The sequence below is a fragment of the Cupressus sempervirens genome, chromosome 8, assembly GCF_028749045.1.
Source record: "Cupressus sempervirens isolate cs-2001-9-10 chromosome 8, ASM2874904v1, whole genome shotgun sequence".
Classification (NCBI taxonomy): domain Eukaryota; kingdom Viridiplantae; phylum Streptophyta; class Pinopsida; order Cupressales; family Cupressaceae; genus Cupressus; species Cupressus sempervirens.
In genome coordinates, this window is record NC_143125.1 from 785,044,310 (window position 1) to 785,063,453 (window position 19,144).

Sequence of the window (19,144 nt, forward strand, 5' to 3'; positions counted from 1 at the left end):
TGCAAGGATGGGGAAATGGTTAAGGAGGGTTGAGATGCACTCAAAGGAGAGCACATGGATTGTGCTTGTTTAGCACCAATCAGGGAGTGACACATGTCACAGGGTGAGTGGATGGAGGAAAGGGGATGGACGAGTCAACAAAGGAGGCTCAAGGGATAATATATTCATAAAGACCCTTCATTATGGCTTGTAAGAGCTTGTAAGAGTCTTTATGGCCTTTGTAAGAGCATTCATTGTTAGGTGGTTGGGATATTTTGGAGGGAGTTGAGATTGTTGACTTTCCTTGGCTTAGGAAAGTCTTAAGCTTGCTTAGGGAATGTGACAACATTAGGGGGTGGATTAGGCTTGGGTTTAGGATTATATTAGGGATGTTAGAGATTTGCAAGTGGATGGCATTCATGAGGCTGGGTGAGTTAGTGGCTAAGCTTGGTTAGTATGGGTGGATGGGGTGGATTAGGCTAAAAAGGGGGTTTAGGGATAAGTTAGGGGCTATTAGATTTGAGGGTTTTATTTATCAAATAGATTTATTTGATAAATGGGGATTTTGGAATTAGATAGAAGAATAGGATTTAATTCATAAATAATAGGTTATTTGATTTATCAATTAGGACTATAGACGATTAATTAAATTAATCAGCTAGGGGATGGCAAAGGATTAATTAAATAGAAATTTAATTAATGATGCCTTTAGAGATAACTAAATAGAATTACCAAAGCGGTGTAATCAAATTTAGGTGTCTACAGATAGTACAATTTATTATGAAATAACTTGGTATAAAAGATAGAACTTAAAAATGAAAAGTTGCGTGAATGTTAAAATTATAAATGCAAGTGATTACAATATTATTTTGAGATACAAATTATGATGTTTGATTAGAGTAGTATAGACATATGATCAACTTTGTAAAGAGAAACAAAGGTAAATATGATATTGAAGATATCAACAATAGTAAGAGGTTTTGTATATATCTCTTGTATTGAAGAACATTATTGTATATTACATGTTTGGGCAATGGGCTCTTCTTGCATACTTTTTATAATTGTAATAACAATTCCTAATAGAGTTGAGGCTTCTAAGAAAGACTAGTCCTCTAACAAGGACTGAGACGCTATACATATATAATGGACTCCTAACAGGGTCAATATCTTTCAGCAAATACTTTTGATTAGTGGATCATTTTGTGGGTACCATCCCCACCATGGTTTTCCCTTGGCCAAGATTTCCCTAGTTAGCCAAATAACGAGATGATGTATCATGAATAAAAGAGTAAACTCATAAACATATAACCAAGGAGAACATAATTAAATTTTATTTATAAATGAAGGTATGCCTTCTCAAAGACCCCATTTAAAAATGATAGAATGTATTTAATAAAAAATTAAACACTTAATTGACCCCTAAAACTAGTGATAAAGAAAAACTATGTATTTGTAGTATATGTATGTAAGGGAAGGTATGGATTTTGAAAGACCCCTTTTATACCAAGGGGGATTGCGTATATCATAGTTCAGAAGGCGTTGACACCCCATGTTATACTTGAACTTTTCTTCCATGTTCTTTTTCATCGGTGTCTAGACTTTGAAAGAAACACACAATAAATTTTGAATATTTTTAAAAAATTAATAAAATAATATGACTAGGACCTTTTATCAATCAAAATAATAATATATAAAATATTTTCCTAATACTTATTATATATTAAAATTAATTTATTTTTTTTTAAAATTAAGCACATGTTTTTTAAAACTTATTTTTATAGTTTATTTTTTTCATATATTACTAATTTGTAATCATTTTATATTTTTTAACATAAATACATATTTCGATATATACATTTATATATTATTAACTGACAATTAATATGAATAATTTGTAAATCAAAAAAAATTCATGATCAATATTCCTTTACAAGATTAATTTTTTAAAATTATTTAATAAAAAACTCACAAGTGGATTAATTGTACAATCTTTTTTTTTGTAAATGTGTTAATTGTTGAAATATTATCATTGGTCTCAAAAAAAATTCTAACTTTTTTTGTATTCTATTTTTGTATTGAATTCCTTTGGCCTGAGGTGGAGAAAGTATTTTAAATAACAATTTATTCACTATCTCAATTAGAATTGCTCTTAAATGTATCTAAATACATGTCACTTGAAGTTCATTTGATCATGAAACATAAGACCCAACTCATGAGAATGTATCAGTTGTACATAATAACTAATATATGAGAATAGTCTTACAAAAGATTTTGTTGATGTTGTGAGTGAATTTTAATGATCTTAAATTATTTAAAATCTTTTTTTTTTTTTTTCTCATTTTCAATTATTAGGAAGGGATTATGCTAGAATAAAAAATATTGATCAAAGAAGTGTACACCAAACATATAAATAAACATTTTTTACTCTTATCATTCATTTATTTGTCAAATCCAAAAAAAAATAGATTTATTGTGATCAAAGGGTCATTGTGGAAAAATATAGCACACATGTGCATTTAAAATAAAATCATTGCTTAAAAAATTTATTAATTGTTGAAATATTAGCATTGGTCTCAAAGCTAGCAAGTGTGTTTTAATTAATGTCTAAAATAAATTATTTAAAGAAAATAATGTTTTTGAATTTAAATATTTTCAATTTTTTTTGGCCAACTCATGATTTTGCCAGTTTTTGTTTTGCTATCCAATTTTTCTGTGAATGTTTTTTTTGTCTCAGCTTAAACATGTATTTTAAATAAATAAAATTTGTTAACTTGCCTATTTAGATTTTCTCTTGGGATCACTTGCAACTCATTTGATCATCAATTATAAGGCCCAACGAGTGTTATAATTAATGTAAAATGGTAAATTATGTAATGCAAAATAATATTTTATTTTAGATATCTTCATGTGTCTTTGATTAGCTTTTTTTTTGTCACCTATTTTTAGGGTATTGTATTTTTGCATTTAATGCTTTTTGGCTAAGTTGGAAAACATATTCAAAATAAATAAAGACTTGACTGACTTAATTATATTTTCTTAAATAGAGATCACATTCAATTCATTTGATCACGAGTCACAATAGTGTGCCTGAGACAAATTATGAGCCTCTCATCTAGGAGATTTTGGGTTTGTGTCTGATCAAGTTTAATACATACTAATAAGTAATTTAAAATATATAATAATTAAAATAATAATAAAAAGACTAGACTTCAACCCATTACTTTAATTTTTTTTTTTAAAATAATCCATTACTTATAAAAATAAATAATAAGTAATATTGAAAACCTATTTATTTTTTATTGGTAAGAGGCCATAAGCCAAGATTAATTATTAATTATTATTTTATTAAGCATGGGTAGATTCCAACCCAAGACCTCTTCAATAAGAGGTTCACAATTTACCATTGTGTTGTATGCTCTTGCCTATATTAAAAACCTATGTTAAATTAGTGCACTACAATTTTAATTTTGACATTTTATTTTAAACATCTATATTAATATGGATATAAAATAATAATAAATATAATCATATATAATAATTAAAATAAATTTCCAATTCAAACAATAATATCAAAACAATTTAATCAACTATTAAGAGATAAATTAAAACTAAAATGATGGCGAGCAAAAAGCGAACAGTGAAAATAGCAAATAGTAGAATCCCGACAAAAAACCTTAAGCCCTTCCATTCAAACAAAGCGATTAAAAACTCAAGGCTCCGCCAGCAGAATATAGCTTGGTCTGGCTCGGCTCCATGCTTCCCTCATGACCAGAGCAAGGTAGGAGTCCTCGGCGCTCATACTATAGAGACAATCCCCACTTCTAACATCTATGCACCTCTGGCAGAATGGAAATTGGAGAAGAAGGAGATCTCGACAGGGAAATCATGCCTTATCCAGAACAAAATCTTCTCTGTTACAAGTTTAGACAAGCAAATCAAAATGTTCAACTCCACAAAATATGCCAGGGAAAATCGCTTCCTGCCTTGCCGAGGGATTGAGGATCCACCCCTCCCTCTTATTACAGCTTGGCAATCTCCTTTATCGTCTAGCTCCTCTTCAGCCATGTCTCCACCTTACATTCCGCCGCACCGAAGAGCTAAGGATAACCACCATCCTAACCCTAAGTTTTCCTCTCCTATCCCTCACCCCCCATCTGACCTTGACGACATGGTTCTCATCATCAGTGATCAAATCAGTGAAGAACAATGGGTGGAATGCCAAGAGGTAGGACTATTCGCCTATTGGAATGGCCCTACTTTGGATTTACATAGATTGATCGACTGACTTGATGATTACTATGGCACCCAGGTATGTATCTCTAAATTTTCTGATAATATGCTCTTCCTTCGCTGTTATGATGATTTAATTAAGAAAGATTTTATTAACAGCTCTGAATGTATGTTTAAAGGCCATGCGGTTCATTTTTTTGACTAGATCCCTAATTGTAATGAAAAAAATCTAGATTTCACAATGCCTTCATGGTATGTTGTTTATTCATTACCCCCAAAATTAAAGAATATCAATATTTTTTTAAAAATGGGCAGATCTATAGGAAATCTAATAGGTGTGGATTTAGCATATGAAACTAGTAATAATGTGAAACTTCTAATTAGTGGCAAGGTCAATGACTCTAGGACAAAACAGTTAAAAAATATCACAAAGAGATCTAAATACGATTTAGAGTTTATTAAATATGAAGGGAAAATCTTGGATATCATCAAATTGGTTGATGAGAGATGTCAATCTTTCAACATGATGGATGTAACAACGAATCTCAGTAAGACCCTTCCTTTACTTAGAAGAAGAAAATAAAAAATGCTCCAAGAAGATCAAACAAATGAGGAATGCTTTACAAGAGTTGGATTAGACTGGCTTGATTCGTCTCCCTTCAAGGAAAATCACAATGCAAAATAGAGGACAAAGTGTCACAAAGACAGAGTAAAGAGTTTAAAATATATAGACGACAACTTCCCTTCTTCGGACAATAATTTAATCAGCAACAAGGATGAATTCATCCAAGAGACTGCTGTTAAGGAAAAGGATAGCAAGAGCAATCAGAATGTCAATTCTTTCAGCAGGCCCAGGCTAATGAGCACCATTGTGGACAACCGAAAAAAGAAGAAGAAAGGAAGGTTAAACAAGAGCAAGAAAAATAAAGACAGATCATTAGTGACTTCTCGGGGTCAAGAGCATTCTGAAATCAGGAAAGAAATGTTAGAGGACAATCCCATAGACCAAAGAGGATTATAGACTCTGGCCATGAGAAGGGCCCAGAATGTTTAAAAAGTAAAGATCCTAATCTAGTCCTGCAACAAATAGACTCCCCAAAGGTAATCAAGGAAGTCAATTAGAGGAGCTTGAAAATTTAATGTTATTCACCACATGCGAGATAAGTGGCAATATAGAGCTATATAAGGATCCATCTTCTACACAATCAAATTTGCATTGGGAGATAGACAATAAGATAGAGTCCCCTAGTAAATTAAAAAAAATTTGGTAGACTCTAGCAACCACCAGCAGTTCTCCATTCACTCTAGGCAATAGTCTTCACTAGGAAGACACAGTCAGTGTATCAGTAGCTAAACCCCCAGTCAAGGAATTTCAAGAATTTTTGAACAAGGACTATTTTTCAGAACCTTCGAATGCCAAACCAGTGACATTAGAGATAGAAAATTCAGAATTGGAACAACTTGCTGAGGAACTAGCCCAAGTATTTTGTCCTGACAACATTGAGGAATCCTCAATGATCCAGAAGGAAGAACTCATAAAGAGGGTTATCCAATTAGGAGGGGAAAACAACTCAGGTGAAGATCTTCGAAGAGATATATTAAAAATTCAAAGTGAAGATATAGCTTCAGCACTCTCTTATCAATCAGATCTAGCTAAATAGATTCTGTTAGAAGTTGAGTTAAAGGATGAGGAATATTCTCAAATAGGAAAAAATGATAGTGTGAAGATAGTGAAAGATAACCTGGATCAGCTAGGTATATACATGTCTCAAGAAGGACCAAAATCTCCAAATTGCGACAAAGTAAAGGGAAAAAGAGGGAGGAAATCTCTAAAGATACTCAGAGAAGCAGAGGGTCTTAGCAAGGAATAACAAAAGATTGACCAAATCTTCCACAATGGGAAGGGGAAGTGCCTTCCCGAATAGGTATGAAGATCACTACTTGGAATGCTAGGGGTCTCAATGCGCCTAACAAAAAAGGTTATTAAAAAATAACCTAAATTCTTTTAACTCTGATATTGTCCTAATTCAAGAATCTAAATTAAACTCTATAGAAATAGATAAGTTAAGTAGGATGCTTGGAGTATGGCAGTCCATGTTTCAGGAATCTTCAGGGGCATCAGGGGGATTGGGAATCCTCTGGGACCCAAGAAAGGTTAGTTTCAGTACCCTTAACAGTTCTTATAATTGGATGAGTGGTAAGGTTCAAAGTTTAAAATCAAACCTCAATTTCATTATCATTAATGTGTATGATCTGATTAATAATATTGATAAAAAACTAATCTGGGAAGAATTAGGTCAATTCTTGAATAGTCATGATAATGAATTTTTTCTATTAGGAGGAGACTTTAATACCATCCTTAACCTTAATGAAAAATTTGGTGGCATTCAGATGCTATCGCAAGCATCTAAAAAATTTAAAGAGTGGTGTGCCATTCATAATCTAATTGACATTCCCACCAATAACAGAACTTATACATGGAACAATAGAAGAAAAGACTTTTCCTACATAGCAGAGAAACTCGATAGATTTATGATTAAAGGGGAGCTAGATTCCATCAATCTTGACATTCAGTCTTCAATTTTACCCATAGCTGGATTAGATCATTTCCTGGTCAAATTTGAATTCATAGAGTCCCTTAAACTGGCTAGAAACCCATTCAAATGTGAGAAAATGTGGTTCCTAGATCCAATTTTTCTCAGCAATGTAAGATCTTGGTGGAACCAAGAGTGCTTCGCAGGGTCTAAAATGTTTGTCTTCGTTGACAAATTAAAAATGCTTAAGGATCATATCCTTAGGTGGAATAAAGAACATTTTAACAACATTTTTAGAGAAAAATTGGATATTTAAAACCAACTTAAAGATCTTAATTCAGAAGTGATCAGCAAAGGTATGGATAATAAGAGCTATCTCCTCGAAAAAGAGCTATTAGCCAAAGAAGAAGTTATTCTATCTAAAGAAGAGATATTCTGGAGGCAGAAATTGAGAGAAAGTTGGTTGGCAGAAGGTGACCATAATACTAAATTCTTTCATAACTCCACCATATATAATAGAGCAAAGAACAGAATCACAAGGGTAAAAAATCAACAAGGAAACTCAACCGAAAAACTAGGAGAAATCACGGACACCTTTGTTAATCATTTCAAAAATTTATTAAATAATCATAAAGGTTCAAATTACTCAACGCAAACGAGTCTTTTGAAAGTCATTCCTAAAGTTGTGGATCGCCAGGATAACATTAATCTGATCAAACCTATAACGTTAGAAGAAGTTAAGAGTGTGGTTTTCAATATGAATCCAGATAAATCTTCGGGTCTTGATGGATTCCAGACATTCTTTTTCCAAAAATGCCGAGATATCATAAGTATTGACCTTTGGAAAGAAATTGAGGCATCTAGAAATGGGGGCTCTCTCCTTGGTGAAATTAATTACTCCTTCATTACATTGATCCCTAAGAAGTCTGATCCTGATTCTCCAGGAGATTATAGACCAATTGCTTTATGCAACATAGTCTATAAAATTTTCTCCAAGATTATAGTAAACAGACTCAAAAAGATCCTCCCTAAGATTATTTTAGAGGAACAAACTAGTTTCATGCCGGGTAGATCCATTCTAGATGGTATCATCACCATTCAAGAAACTATTCACTCTGCAAGGCTCAGTAAGGAAGCGTGTATGCTCATGAAACTAGATATTCAGAAAGCATACGATATGGTAGACTCCAGGTTCCTATGTAAAACATTAGAAGCTTTTGGGTTCTCACACCAGTGGATTAATCTAATCTTCAAATTTATTTCAACCCCTAAAATTTTGGTGCTCATCAACGGAACTCCAGAAGGTTTTTTTGATATATCTAGAGGAATTAGACAAGGGGACCCTCTATCCCCCTCACTGTTCATTATCATGGTGGAAGCATTTGGAAGAGCGGTTTAGGATGCATACAACAATTAGCGGATCTCAAGCATCACAATCTCCAAAAATTTACCTAATATAACTCACCAACAGTTTGTTGATGACACTATTCTGCCTGGGAAAAGTACAATTGCAGAAGCTCAATCTCTTAAAAGCATTATTAACCTATATATGGAAGCCTCAGGATAGAAGGTCAACAATCTCAAATCCAAAATTTTCTTTATAAATACCAAGATAGAAATTGAGGAACAAATTTGTAGGTTCATGGGTTTTAAGAAAGGAACCTTCCCCTGCAAATATCTTGGTATAGCCTTAGAGAAGGGTACTAAGTCGGGTAAGGTTTGGGATGGCATTCTTGGGAAATTAGATTCCAAGTTAGGTTCGTGGAAGGACAGATGGCTAACTAAAGCAGGCAAATGTACTAAGATTAGTGCAGTACTATCAGCCATTCCTACCTACCTACTTTCTTGCCTCCCTCTTTCTAAGCAGAATCTTAAGAAATTTGAAACTAAGATGAGCAATTTTCTGTGGAACAATAGGGATGGAGATAACAAGTGGGCTCTCATCAAGTGGAAGCATATCTGTAAACCTAAAGAATTAGGGGGATTAGGGGTCAAGACCTTCAATGGAAAAATGAAGCCTTAGGAGTGAAACTTATTTGGCATCTCTACAATGAATATAACTGTAAATGGGCAAAGATACTCTATAGTAAATATCTCATCGCAGAGGATCAGCTTTCAATTTTTAGAATTATTTCTCCTCCCAAAGGATCAAAATGTTGGAACTTCATGATTAAATGTCGTAGTCTGATTTGTAAATTTCTAACTGGGGATGTAGGCTCGGGTGATGAAGCCCTATTTTGGGAGGATTCCTGGGATGGTAATCCACCTCTCTCTCTCAATTTTCATAACCCGACCCTCATAAACAAACTAACAACCCTTTGGGGCAATAAGGTTAAAGACTACAAGATTCTGTCAGATATAGAAGGTTCACCAAAATGGTCTTGGAAATCACTCAAAGGACTAGGTTTTGAAAAAGAGATAACTGAAAGCTTTGATAAGCTATTGGAAGGTAGAAAAATTAAACAAACTAACAGAGAGGATACCCTAATTTGGGCCGCTTCCAATGATGGGCGATATTCGGTTAGCAATGGCTATAGGGCTATTATCAAAGCTCAGCAAACAGAGTTTGTGAATATCCCATCAAAACTATGTTGGGATTCCTCTTGTCTCCCAAAAGTTGGCTTCTTTCTTTGGCTAGCTATTCAAAAGAGGACCCTAACTATGGATAGACTATACATACTTGGCTTTCAGGGTCCCTCCAGGTGTACCCTTTGCCATTGCAGTATTGAAAATGCTGATCATCTTTTGTTTAACTATTCCTACTCTCAAAGTTGTTGGGAATGGCTCAGGTGGATGTTGGGCTGGTCTACACCTTTTCCAAAATCATTGGCTGAGTTGATCTTTGGCTGACCTACAAAAATAGTAAAGGGTGTTTATAGTAAGCTGTGGAACATCTCCCCTTCTATCATTACTTGGGAAATTTGGAAAGAAAGGAATCGACGTATTTTTTATAGCTTGGAACTCGAACCTGTAGAGCTCATGGTCAAAATCGAATCTAGTATTATAGAATTGGTCAACTCTCACTTAAGTAAATCAAGGTTAGAAGAAGGTTCTTTTTCAAATTGGGATGGCCTTATGAAGAAGCGCTGGTCTAACCTGATTAACCCTCCTCTTATCTATATGAAGAAAAGTATAGCGGCTAGGAAAATCTGCAAATGGGAGCCACCGCCAATTGGATGGGTCAAACTAAATTTCAATGGAGCCGCGTGCGGTAACCTGGGTATAGCTAGTATTGCTTGTATTATAAACAATGAGGTAGGATCTTGGATAGCTAAAAAAGCAATGTCTATCCAACCTACTTCAAATAACATAGCAGAACTGGAGGCTCTTCATCAAGAGATTCAGTTATGCCTTAAGCTCAAAAATCCAAAGTTATCATTGAAGGCAACTCTCAAATTATTTTAAACACTGTTAGAAAAAGATCCACCCCCAACTGGGTCCTAAATTCACATTTAGAAGAAATTCTCTCCCTATTGGATAAGCTAGAAGAGTATAGGATCTATCATATATATAGGGAAGGTGATTCACTAGCGGATCAACTAGCAAATTTAGGAGCAGACAGAGTCAACTCTCTCCTCATTAATAAAAATACTCTAACTCGCTCTAATATTTGACTAACTTGAGTATAGCCTTTTAGTTTTTATAGTTTAATTATTTTGTCCATTAGGACGTAGTTTTCTTCTTATTTAGTGACATCACTAAAAAAGAAGTTATGTCATCTACGTCCTTTAATTATAATCTCTCGGTATATCTTTCTGAGGTATCCCAAGTGTGTGAAGTATATAGTCTGTAGGTTTTAGGTACCTTTCTCATCATTATTTCATAAACCACCATTTGTAGGAAGATTGCAATCTCGATTAATTATTTCCCTCTTACGTGATATTATGCGCCTTAAGTACTTAGCATAGGCCAGCTTTGGAAATTTCACTTAGGTTTATATTGAGATTATATCTCTCGTGTTTGAGTCTAGAAGTTTCCCCTCGATATCTATAAGAGAGGTCGTTTGAGATATCCATCCCCAATTTCTTGGTTTAAACATGGAATCCAACATTTATCTATTCCATGCCTATGAAAGTTGAACTATGGCGTTTTGTGGGTCGGTGAAACTAGAAAGGTGGAACCGTATTTTATATCTGGTGGACGACATGACACATTTTTCTATCTACAGAGCTCTAGGTGAGGGGGTGTTTGATTACCAATATACCTAGAGGACAATTAGTGACATCATCGGGTCCTTTATCGGATGTCTAGTAAGGGCTAAAGTAGAGGCGAACAACATCGTCATGCTCTATCGTGATCTATTTGTCCTGTCATGGAGAAAGGGTCTGGAAGAAGCCATGTTTAGCATCGACGAAAAATGGAGGATTCCCCTCCTGGAAAGCTATATGAGTCTTCCTTTAGGGCATCCAGACTTAATCACTGCTCCTCTCTGTCAGTCCCTGACCATCCGGGATAACCTAGCCTTCTATAGAGAATGGCCCAAAATGGAGGCCAGTCTACATTTTCTCCTTTGCTAGCGAGGGATTATTATAGAAGATAACAAAGAATGGCTCCTCAACTATCTTCACCGCTTCAATGCCTATATCAAGCCGAGGGTGTCTTTCAAGAAAATGGATGATCTAGTATTTAGTACCCCAAATGCAGAGAAGTCAAGCAGGGTGAAGCATGACTACGTATTTCCTCCCAATTACCAAGTGGAGCATCCAAATGACATGGCAGATGTGATTAATGTTTTTTGGAAGGAAGGAAAGGGCCTGATTAGTTAGATACTAGCTTTTCTAGTTAGATTTAGCCCTATAGATCTTTAGCGTGTAGTATGGTAGCAATTTTGTTGTTACGCTTAATTTAGCTAAGATGTTGGTCCTTCATTTTTTAGCAGAAATGTTTGGTTTGTAAATCGAGGTGATACACATAAATGTGGGTCTGTAAATTGGTGATAAGTTCTCTACTATAAATTGGTGTGATAATACATTATAAAATATATTATATGAGGATATTTGGATGAGGTTTTGTGTATTTATTAAATCTTGAATGCTTTTAGGATCCTATCGAAATTGAGATGGATTTAATTCCTTACTTCAGATTAGGCTTGTGATTCAAGTTAATACAGGGTAGTGTGAGGCTCAATGTACTCTGTTTTAATTTAGTTAATAGCTTTCTCAGCTGTGCATGTGAAATTTCTAAGGTACGAATAAATCTCATGAAAGTCATAGAAATTAAACACTCCGAGCTCTAATAAATGATTAATATTAGCTTTAGATTAAGCTATAGTTTGTGGTAATTCTCATAAGGATATCATGAATCAGATGGTGATTTCAATTTAGAAATTATATAGATTTGGTACTTGGTAATCATCTAGCTTTCTCAAAACTGCTTATCGACTTCCATCCTTAGGAATTCTTCGAGTTTTTGCATTCTGGGTGTAGTATCATTGCTTGGGATTCTATGTAATTCAAAATTTAGTAGTAAATCTTCAATGTGGATTAGACTCTGTTTCCCAAATTAAGACTAATTTTATAAAGACGGTCGGATTTGCTCGACTATTCTATTTGATAGCCCCCATTTTCCTCCTTTTGGCCACTGGTTCTATCTCCATTAATGATTGGTAGGCATGTAGCCTCTTGTTATGGGTTCTTTAAATCTATAAATCTTTTAAGTAAACCTCCTCTAACAGCTATAGCTGGGCGATCTCATAGAAGAGGCTCATCTGGTTAAGTTAGGATTTTTATTGTGAGTTAAGTAATGATTTTTAGAAATGCTACCATGGCTCGGGACTCCTTTTTTAATCTTTATTTATGATATGGTATTTTGTCTCATATTGTTGGTGATTATGAATACAATCAGATTATTACATAGTGGTCATCTAGTAGAGTTACCCGCTATTCCCTTTCTAGTAGATTAGTTCGTTGTCCTTTTTGTCTCTCTTCTTTCCTTCTTTAAACTTTTTTAGTTAGTGTTTATGATTAGCTCTTTATCTTGATGGGTATCTATGTGTTTTTCTCTTTTTCTCATAAGCTACTAACCCTTTGTTCGAGTATCTAGCATAAAAAATGGTTGGATGTAGGAAGAAAATTGAGACATTATAATCTATCCCTTGTTCGCTATCCTAGCATCACTCGGAAGAGACTATGGATTTCTTAAGTTGTAAATTATCAGGGGTATCCCCCAGATTATATGTAATAATTAGGTAAACAATTTCACTGGGGTATGCCCCTTTTAAAGTTGTAATAACATAGGACATTTTGTCCTGGGCAAGACTGGAGGTTTTCTTCTCCGTTCTTTCCTACCAGTGCCCGTTTGAATGGAGATATTTTCTGTAATTTCTTTTAAATTAATAATATAGATCAAGACCTTAGCCATTTACTGATAAAAATAATAATAATAATAATAATTAAAATATACATATATATTATAAAATAATATAATTTACGATACATGTTATAAGTAATTGTATTATTAAATATTTCTAGAACAAAATTTATTAGTTTATTAATCAATTTAAACATCATTTATGATTTTATTAAAAATAATTTATCAATTCAGGCAGTCTATAATATTTCAGCGTACCACATATTATTTGAAAGTTCAAAATGGTACAATCAATATAGTCATGAAATTTGATGCTTAGCTCACATATTCTCATAAATATGCTCTTATCCTTCATGATGAAATGAACTTCAAGTGGTCTCTGTCTATAGAAACTCTTATGAAGCAAGTCAACATATTTTGTGTATTTAAAACATCTTTTTTCATATAGACCAAAACTAAGCCACCCCTAGGCAAGAACCTACAACACAGTGGTGAATTGTGAGACTCTTATTTGGGAAGTCTTGGGTTTGAGACTATGTTATCTTAATAAACAATAATAATTAATTACAACACATAATAGTTAATCTTGACTTTGAACTCTTGTCGAGGAGGGGAAAAATGAAAAAATAACCCACCCCTCTCTACACCACAAAGAAATTATTTTAAATAACTGCAAGATGTTTATTGACCCAATTGAAACTGCTCTTGAATGTATCTACATAGATGTCACTTGAGCTTCATTTGATCATCAATCATAAAACCCAACTTATGAGAATATTTTAGTTAGCCATGACAATTAGTATATGAGCAACGTCTTAAAGAAGATGTTGTTGATGTTATGAGTAGCTTTAATGTTCTAAAATTATTTAAAACTTATTTTTTCTCATTTTCAATTGCCATCAAATTGTAATAGTAGAATGATGAATATTGATCAAAGAATTGTACACCAAACATGTACATACACATTATTTTAATTCATATAATTGGGTTTTGAAATCCAATCTTTCCAAGATTTAATACCACTGATATTAAAGGATAATTTTTAAAAAAAATAGCACAAGTGTATTTATAAAAGTTCTATGTGGTGGTCTTTGTTGGTTGGTAGCTCATGGGCTTCGTACCTCGCTGGGTTGCCTTGTAGGGTTGAACCTTCCACACACACACACACATAGAGAGTTGGAATATTGTGATTGGTCTCAAAATAGGCAAATGTGTTACATAATTAGTGTCAAAGGTAAATTATTATCATTTTAAATAGTATTTTTACTTTAGATATTTTCATGTATTTTTTCGGCCAGCTCATTATTTTGATAGTTATATTTTGACTATCCTATTTTGCTGCGAATGTTTCTTTGTCTAAGTTGTATACCATGCATTTTAAATATATATAACATGTATAGCATGGATTCTATTGTCATCTCTACATTTCATTATGATCTCTGCATTTTATTGTCACGCCCTTGTGATCTCTATGCCCTTGCTCTACAATTTTTTTGTTGTGTTGTGCCCTTCTGATCTCTATGCCCATTGCAAAACTACAATTTTGGGGTCAAATTACGATGGCAATTAGTGACAGCATTGTAATTTTTGGTGTTTGGGCCCAAATGTAGTAGTGCTTGCTCTGTGATTTTCTTCAAGGGGAGAAGAGGTGCCTATGTAGCTATTATTTTCTTTTACTTTTAAACATGTATCTCTTTATATTTCCCTCAATAGGTGATTAGAGAAGATTCTCTTTATGTATATGTATGTGTACACACACACACACACACACACACACACACACACGTGTGTGTGTGTGTGTGATCATCAATCATAAAACCCAACTTATGGGAATATTTTAGTTGTTCATGACAATTGATATATGAGAAAAGTCTTAAAGAAGATGTTATTGGTCTATTATGAGTAGCTTTAATGTTCTAAAATTATTTAAAACTTGTTTCCGCTCTTTTTCAATTGCCAAGAAATTGTAAGGATAGAATGATGAATATTGATCAAAGAATTGTACACCAAACATGTACATAAATATTATTTTAATCCACATAACTGATTTTTGAAATCCAATCTTTTCTAGATTTAATAATGTTGATGTTAAAAGATGATAAAAAAAAAATAGCACAAGTGTATTTATAAAATGTCTATGTGGTGGCCTTTGTTGGTTGGTAGCTTGCAGGCTTTGTACCTTACTGGGTGTCCTTGCATGTTTGAACCCTCCATGTGTGTGTGTGTGTGTGTGTGTGTGTGTGTGTATACATATGTGTATATATATATACACATATGTATATATATATATATATATATATATATATATATATATATATATATAAAATTGAAATATTGTGATTGGTTTCAAAATAGGCAACTGTGTTACATAATTAATGTCAAATGTAAATAATTTAAAATAAAAATAATATTTTTATTTTAGATATTTTCATGTGTTTTTTAGGCCAGTCATTATTTTGACAGTTATTTTTTGTGTATCCTACTTTGGCCTGAATGCTTTTTTGTTTGAGTTGTATAACATACATTTTAAATAAATATAATTTGTTGACTTTTCTATCTAGATTTGCTCTTGAGGTCACTTAGAGTTCATCTGGTCATCAATCATAAGAGCAGATGAGTGTTGTAATTAATATAAAAATGTAAATTATTAAATACAAAATAATATCTTGTTTTAGATTTAATACCATTAATCTTAAAGGACCATTATTTAAAAAAATAGCGCAAGTGTATTTGTAAAATATTATTGCTTCCAAAGTATATTAATTGCTGGAATATTGTGATTGGTCTTAAAACAGGCAAGTGTATTACATAATTAATGTGAAAGGTAAATTATTTAAAGTAAAAGTAATACTTTTATTTTATATATTTTCATGTTTTTATTGGCCAGCTCATTATTTTAACAGTTATTTTTTGAGTATCCTATTTTGGCACGCATGCTTTTTTGTCTAAGCTGGAACATGCATTTTAAATAAATACAATTTGTTGACTTTCCTATTTAGATTTGCTGTTGAGGTCAGTTGAAGTTCATCTGGTGATCAATTATAAGACCAAGTGAGTGTTGTATTTAATGTAAAAAGATAAATTATTTAATGCAAAATAATATCTTATTTTGGATATCTTCATGTGTGTTTTGGTTAGCTTATTCTTTTGCCACTGTCCTTAGGGTATCCTATATTTGTGCTTGATGCTTTTTGGCTGAGCTGGAAAATGTATTTGAAATAAATAAAGGTTGTTGACTGACCCGATTAGAACTGCTTAAATAGAGGGCACACTTTGTTCATTTCATCATGAGTCAAGAGACCAGACTGGTGAGAATATATAGCTGTGCATGAGGCAAAGTCTTAGAGAAGACTTTGTTGATGTTGCGAGTAGTTTCTGAACTTCTGAAATAATTTGCAGCTCCATTTAGCCCATTTTCAATTGTGAGGAGGTTGTAAAGCTGAAAGAAGGAACATTGTACACCAAACAAGGAGGCTTGAACCAGAAATAGCAGCTATAGTATGTATTCTCAAATCTGAAGATTTAGATTGTATCAATTATTTTTTATTTTCAATACAAACTTCTCTTGCTTTTTAATGATTTATTGTCTGGGTTGATTGAAGGAATGTTTAGTATACCGATATGTGCAATGTGCAAATATTTATTCCTTTGTATTATTCTATCGGCGTTTTCCCATCACGCTAGTTTATGGCTTGTCTACTTGCCTTATCCAGGTTACTTTCGGCATTAAAATCGAAGCATTGCTCATGGTTTAACCAGATTCCAATTTCATAAATTGAGAACACTATATCGCACATTTTTGTTACATTATGTTGTTGAATCGAATTTAGGGTTTTTTTACCAGGTTTATGGTTTCGAACAGTTTACTTTTAGACAAGGTTTTTAAGATAATTTTCCAAAAAAAAAAACTGTTTTGAGAGTCTTACAGTAATATCTGGTTTGTTTTGGAAGTCAGTTTGTTGAGGAGATGGGGAGTTTTGAAGGCGGTGGCGGCGCAGCATATGAGGAATATATCAATCTCCCAGAGCTTTCTGCGAATTGGAAATCCAGGGAATGGCTTCATTGGCGTTCCGAGACGCTGGTAAAGCCAGCCTTGCAGTCTCTGGAGATGACATTCAGCTTAATCTCCTCGATCCTCCGTGACTCTACGAGGCCTAGTTACACTGACAAGGGAGAGTGGGAGAGGAGCCTCGAAACCCTAACATCTTCTCAGCTGGAGTTGATATCGGTGATTTGTGAGGGTGATGAGGATGCACCCGTTTTCCAATGGTGTAAAAGAGATGGCGTTGTTCCAAGGAGTCGTGGCGTGGAGGTGTGGGCGAGAGCAGGGGGTGCGCCCACTTCCATGGTTACCATGAAGAGCGTTGACAGTCTGCTTCCTGCTCTGGATAGACTGGGAGACGCTTATCAGCCCATGGTAAAGAGAATACGGTTGGCGATTGAGTTTCACATGCACAGAGTTCATTTCACCTTGGGCCTCGGGGAGGAAAACCGAGAATGGAAGCCCGTTATTGAGTATGACAAGATCTGCAAGCCAGGCTACCTCTATTCCCTCAAGAAGCGATCATCTTCGCCATCGATCCACAATGCAGATCAGGAGGACCACACAGTTTATACCGTCCATCAGATCTTCGAGGCATGGCTGTGCGTGGCCACTGTTCTGCTGAAGAGAGTACATCGAAGGATAGAGCATGGAGACTCTGTAGGAGCATCCAGAGCCTGCTGGACCATTCAAAGGATTTGGAAATTGCTCGCTGACATTCAGAGTCTGTTCCTGCTTGTGGATCCAGAGGACTTTTTGAGGCTCTTGAACGCTGCAAAGAGGGGTGGGATCACTAGTGTCACCACTGGTGGTGCATACTGCCTCAACTCCGCTGCTCTGAGAGGCCTTAGGGATGCATGCAAGGCTCTAACAAACCTTGTGCCAAAAGTTGTGGGTGTTGAGGCTGATCCAGCTAGGTTTCAACAATCAGTCATGCACTTGTTTCATTCGTATACAAGAGCTCAAACTCCTCCTCATCATCATCATGGAAAAGCTCATTTGCTGATGGCCTTTCAGGCAATTGAAGCTGCAGCGAGAAGTTTCTTCTTCTCTTATCAGCAGCTTGTGGTTGTTGTCATGGGCAGGGCTGAATTAATGAATGGATTTGCAGCATACACAGGTGCTTCAGATGCTCTAACTCATACTGCTTATCCCCAGTCTCAGTTCGAGATGATTGGAACATCATCTGATCCTCTCACTCAGATATATTCTGAGCCTCCTTATTTTCCGAGTGTGGATGCTGCCAAGACATTGCTAAGTGACCACTGGCTCAACAATCCGACAAACCTGCTCTGAAAGATAACTTCTTCTTCACAGAAAATCTATGCATACTCCGCTCGAAGGTAAAAGAAAAATCTGTGCAGAATTTTGAATGTGGTTATTATATTCCAACATCAAAGAAAAATCGATGTGAAATTTTGGATGTGATTATATTTGAAGATCAAAGAAAACTCGACGCAGAACTTTTGGGTCCGATTATATTTGTGGATTGAAAAAAAACCACTTATGTAAAAACTTTCCGACTTTAGCTATTATAAATCGTTGTGAGCAAATATATGGATTTTCCTATTATTTCATATTAGACATTCACATTCATCACTAAGCGACCAGCAAAACTGTAGAGATGGGTAAAATTGGGACGAGCCGGCCACTAGCAACGAGAGACTTAATAGAAACGAGACGATTATAAAACCGTCGCTCTGTTCTATGCAATCCATTCTTAATAAGTGTGCTTTTAAATGATTTTTTGAAAATAGAAATATCCAACTTCTTTAAATGAATTTTTAAAAATAGAAATATTCAAGGAATGTTGTTGAGAAAGGTGAGAGATTCAGAAATTATTCTATATGAAAAAGGTTGGTGATTACGACTGATGATGTCATTGTATAATTCTTAATAATAAATTTTATTTTATTTTAAAGATAATAAGAAACATTGTTTTTAATTTTAAAGGTATCAATAAAAATTGATGGATATAATTGGTGATACTAATTTAAAATAATTTTTTATTATGTATTAACTAAGTTGAAAAATGTTTTTATTTTATTTT

General features: G+C 34.2%; 1 protein-coding gene across 1 annotated transcript; it reads left to right on the top strand.

Moving 5' to 3' along the window:
- Positions 1 to 3,595: 3,595 nt before the first annotated feature.
- LOC149544749 (nematode resistance protein-like HSPRO2) lies at positions 3,596 to 18,390 on the top strand. The gene is made up of 3 exons (XM_089796005.1): positions 3,596 to 4,204; positions 16,655 to 16,765; positions 17,008 to 18,390. Exons 1-3 carry the CDS (start codon positions 3,596 to 3,598, stop codon positions 18,388 to 18,390), a joined length of 2,103 nt encoding a protein of 700 aa, XP_089652131.1.
- Positions 18,391 to 19,144: the final 754 nt, after the last annotated feature.

Excerpts from the sequence above, each read along its gene's own strand:
- LOC149544749 (XM_089796005.1), top strand. The coding sequence starts at position 3,596 with ATGGCGAGCAAAAAGCGAACAGTGAAAATAGCAAATAGTAGAATCCCG. Across the intron at positions 4,205-16,654 it reads AATGGGTGGAATGCCAAGAG|GAATGTTTAGTATACCGATA; the intron begins GTAGGACTATTC and ends GGTTGATTGAAG. Across the intron at positions 16,766-17,007 it reads TGTCTACTTGCCTTATCCAG|TTTGTTGAGGAGATGGGGAG; the intron begins GTTACTTTCGGC and ends TTTGGAAGTCAG.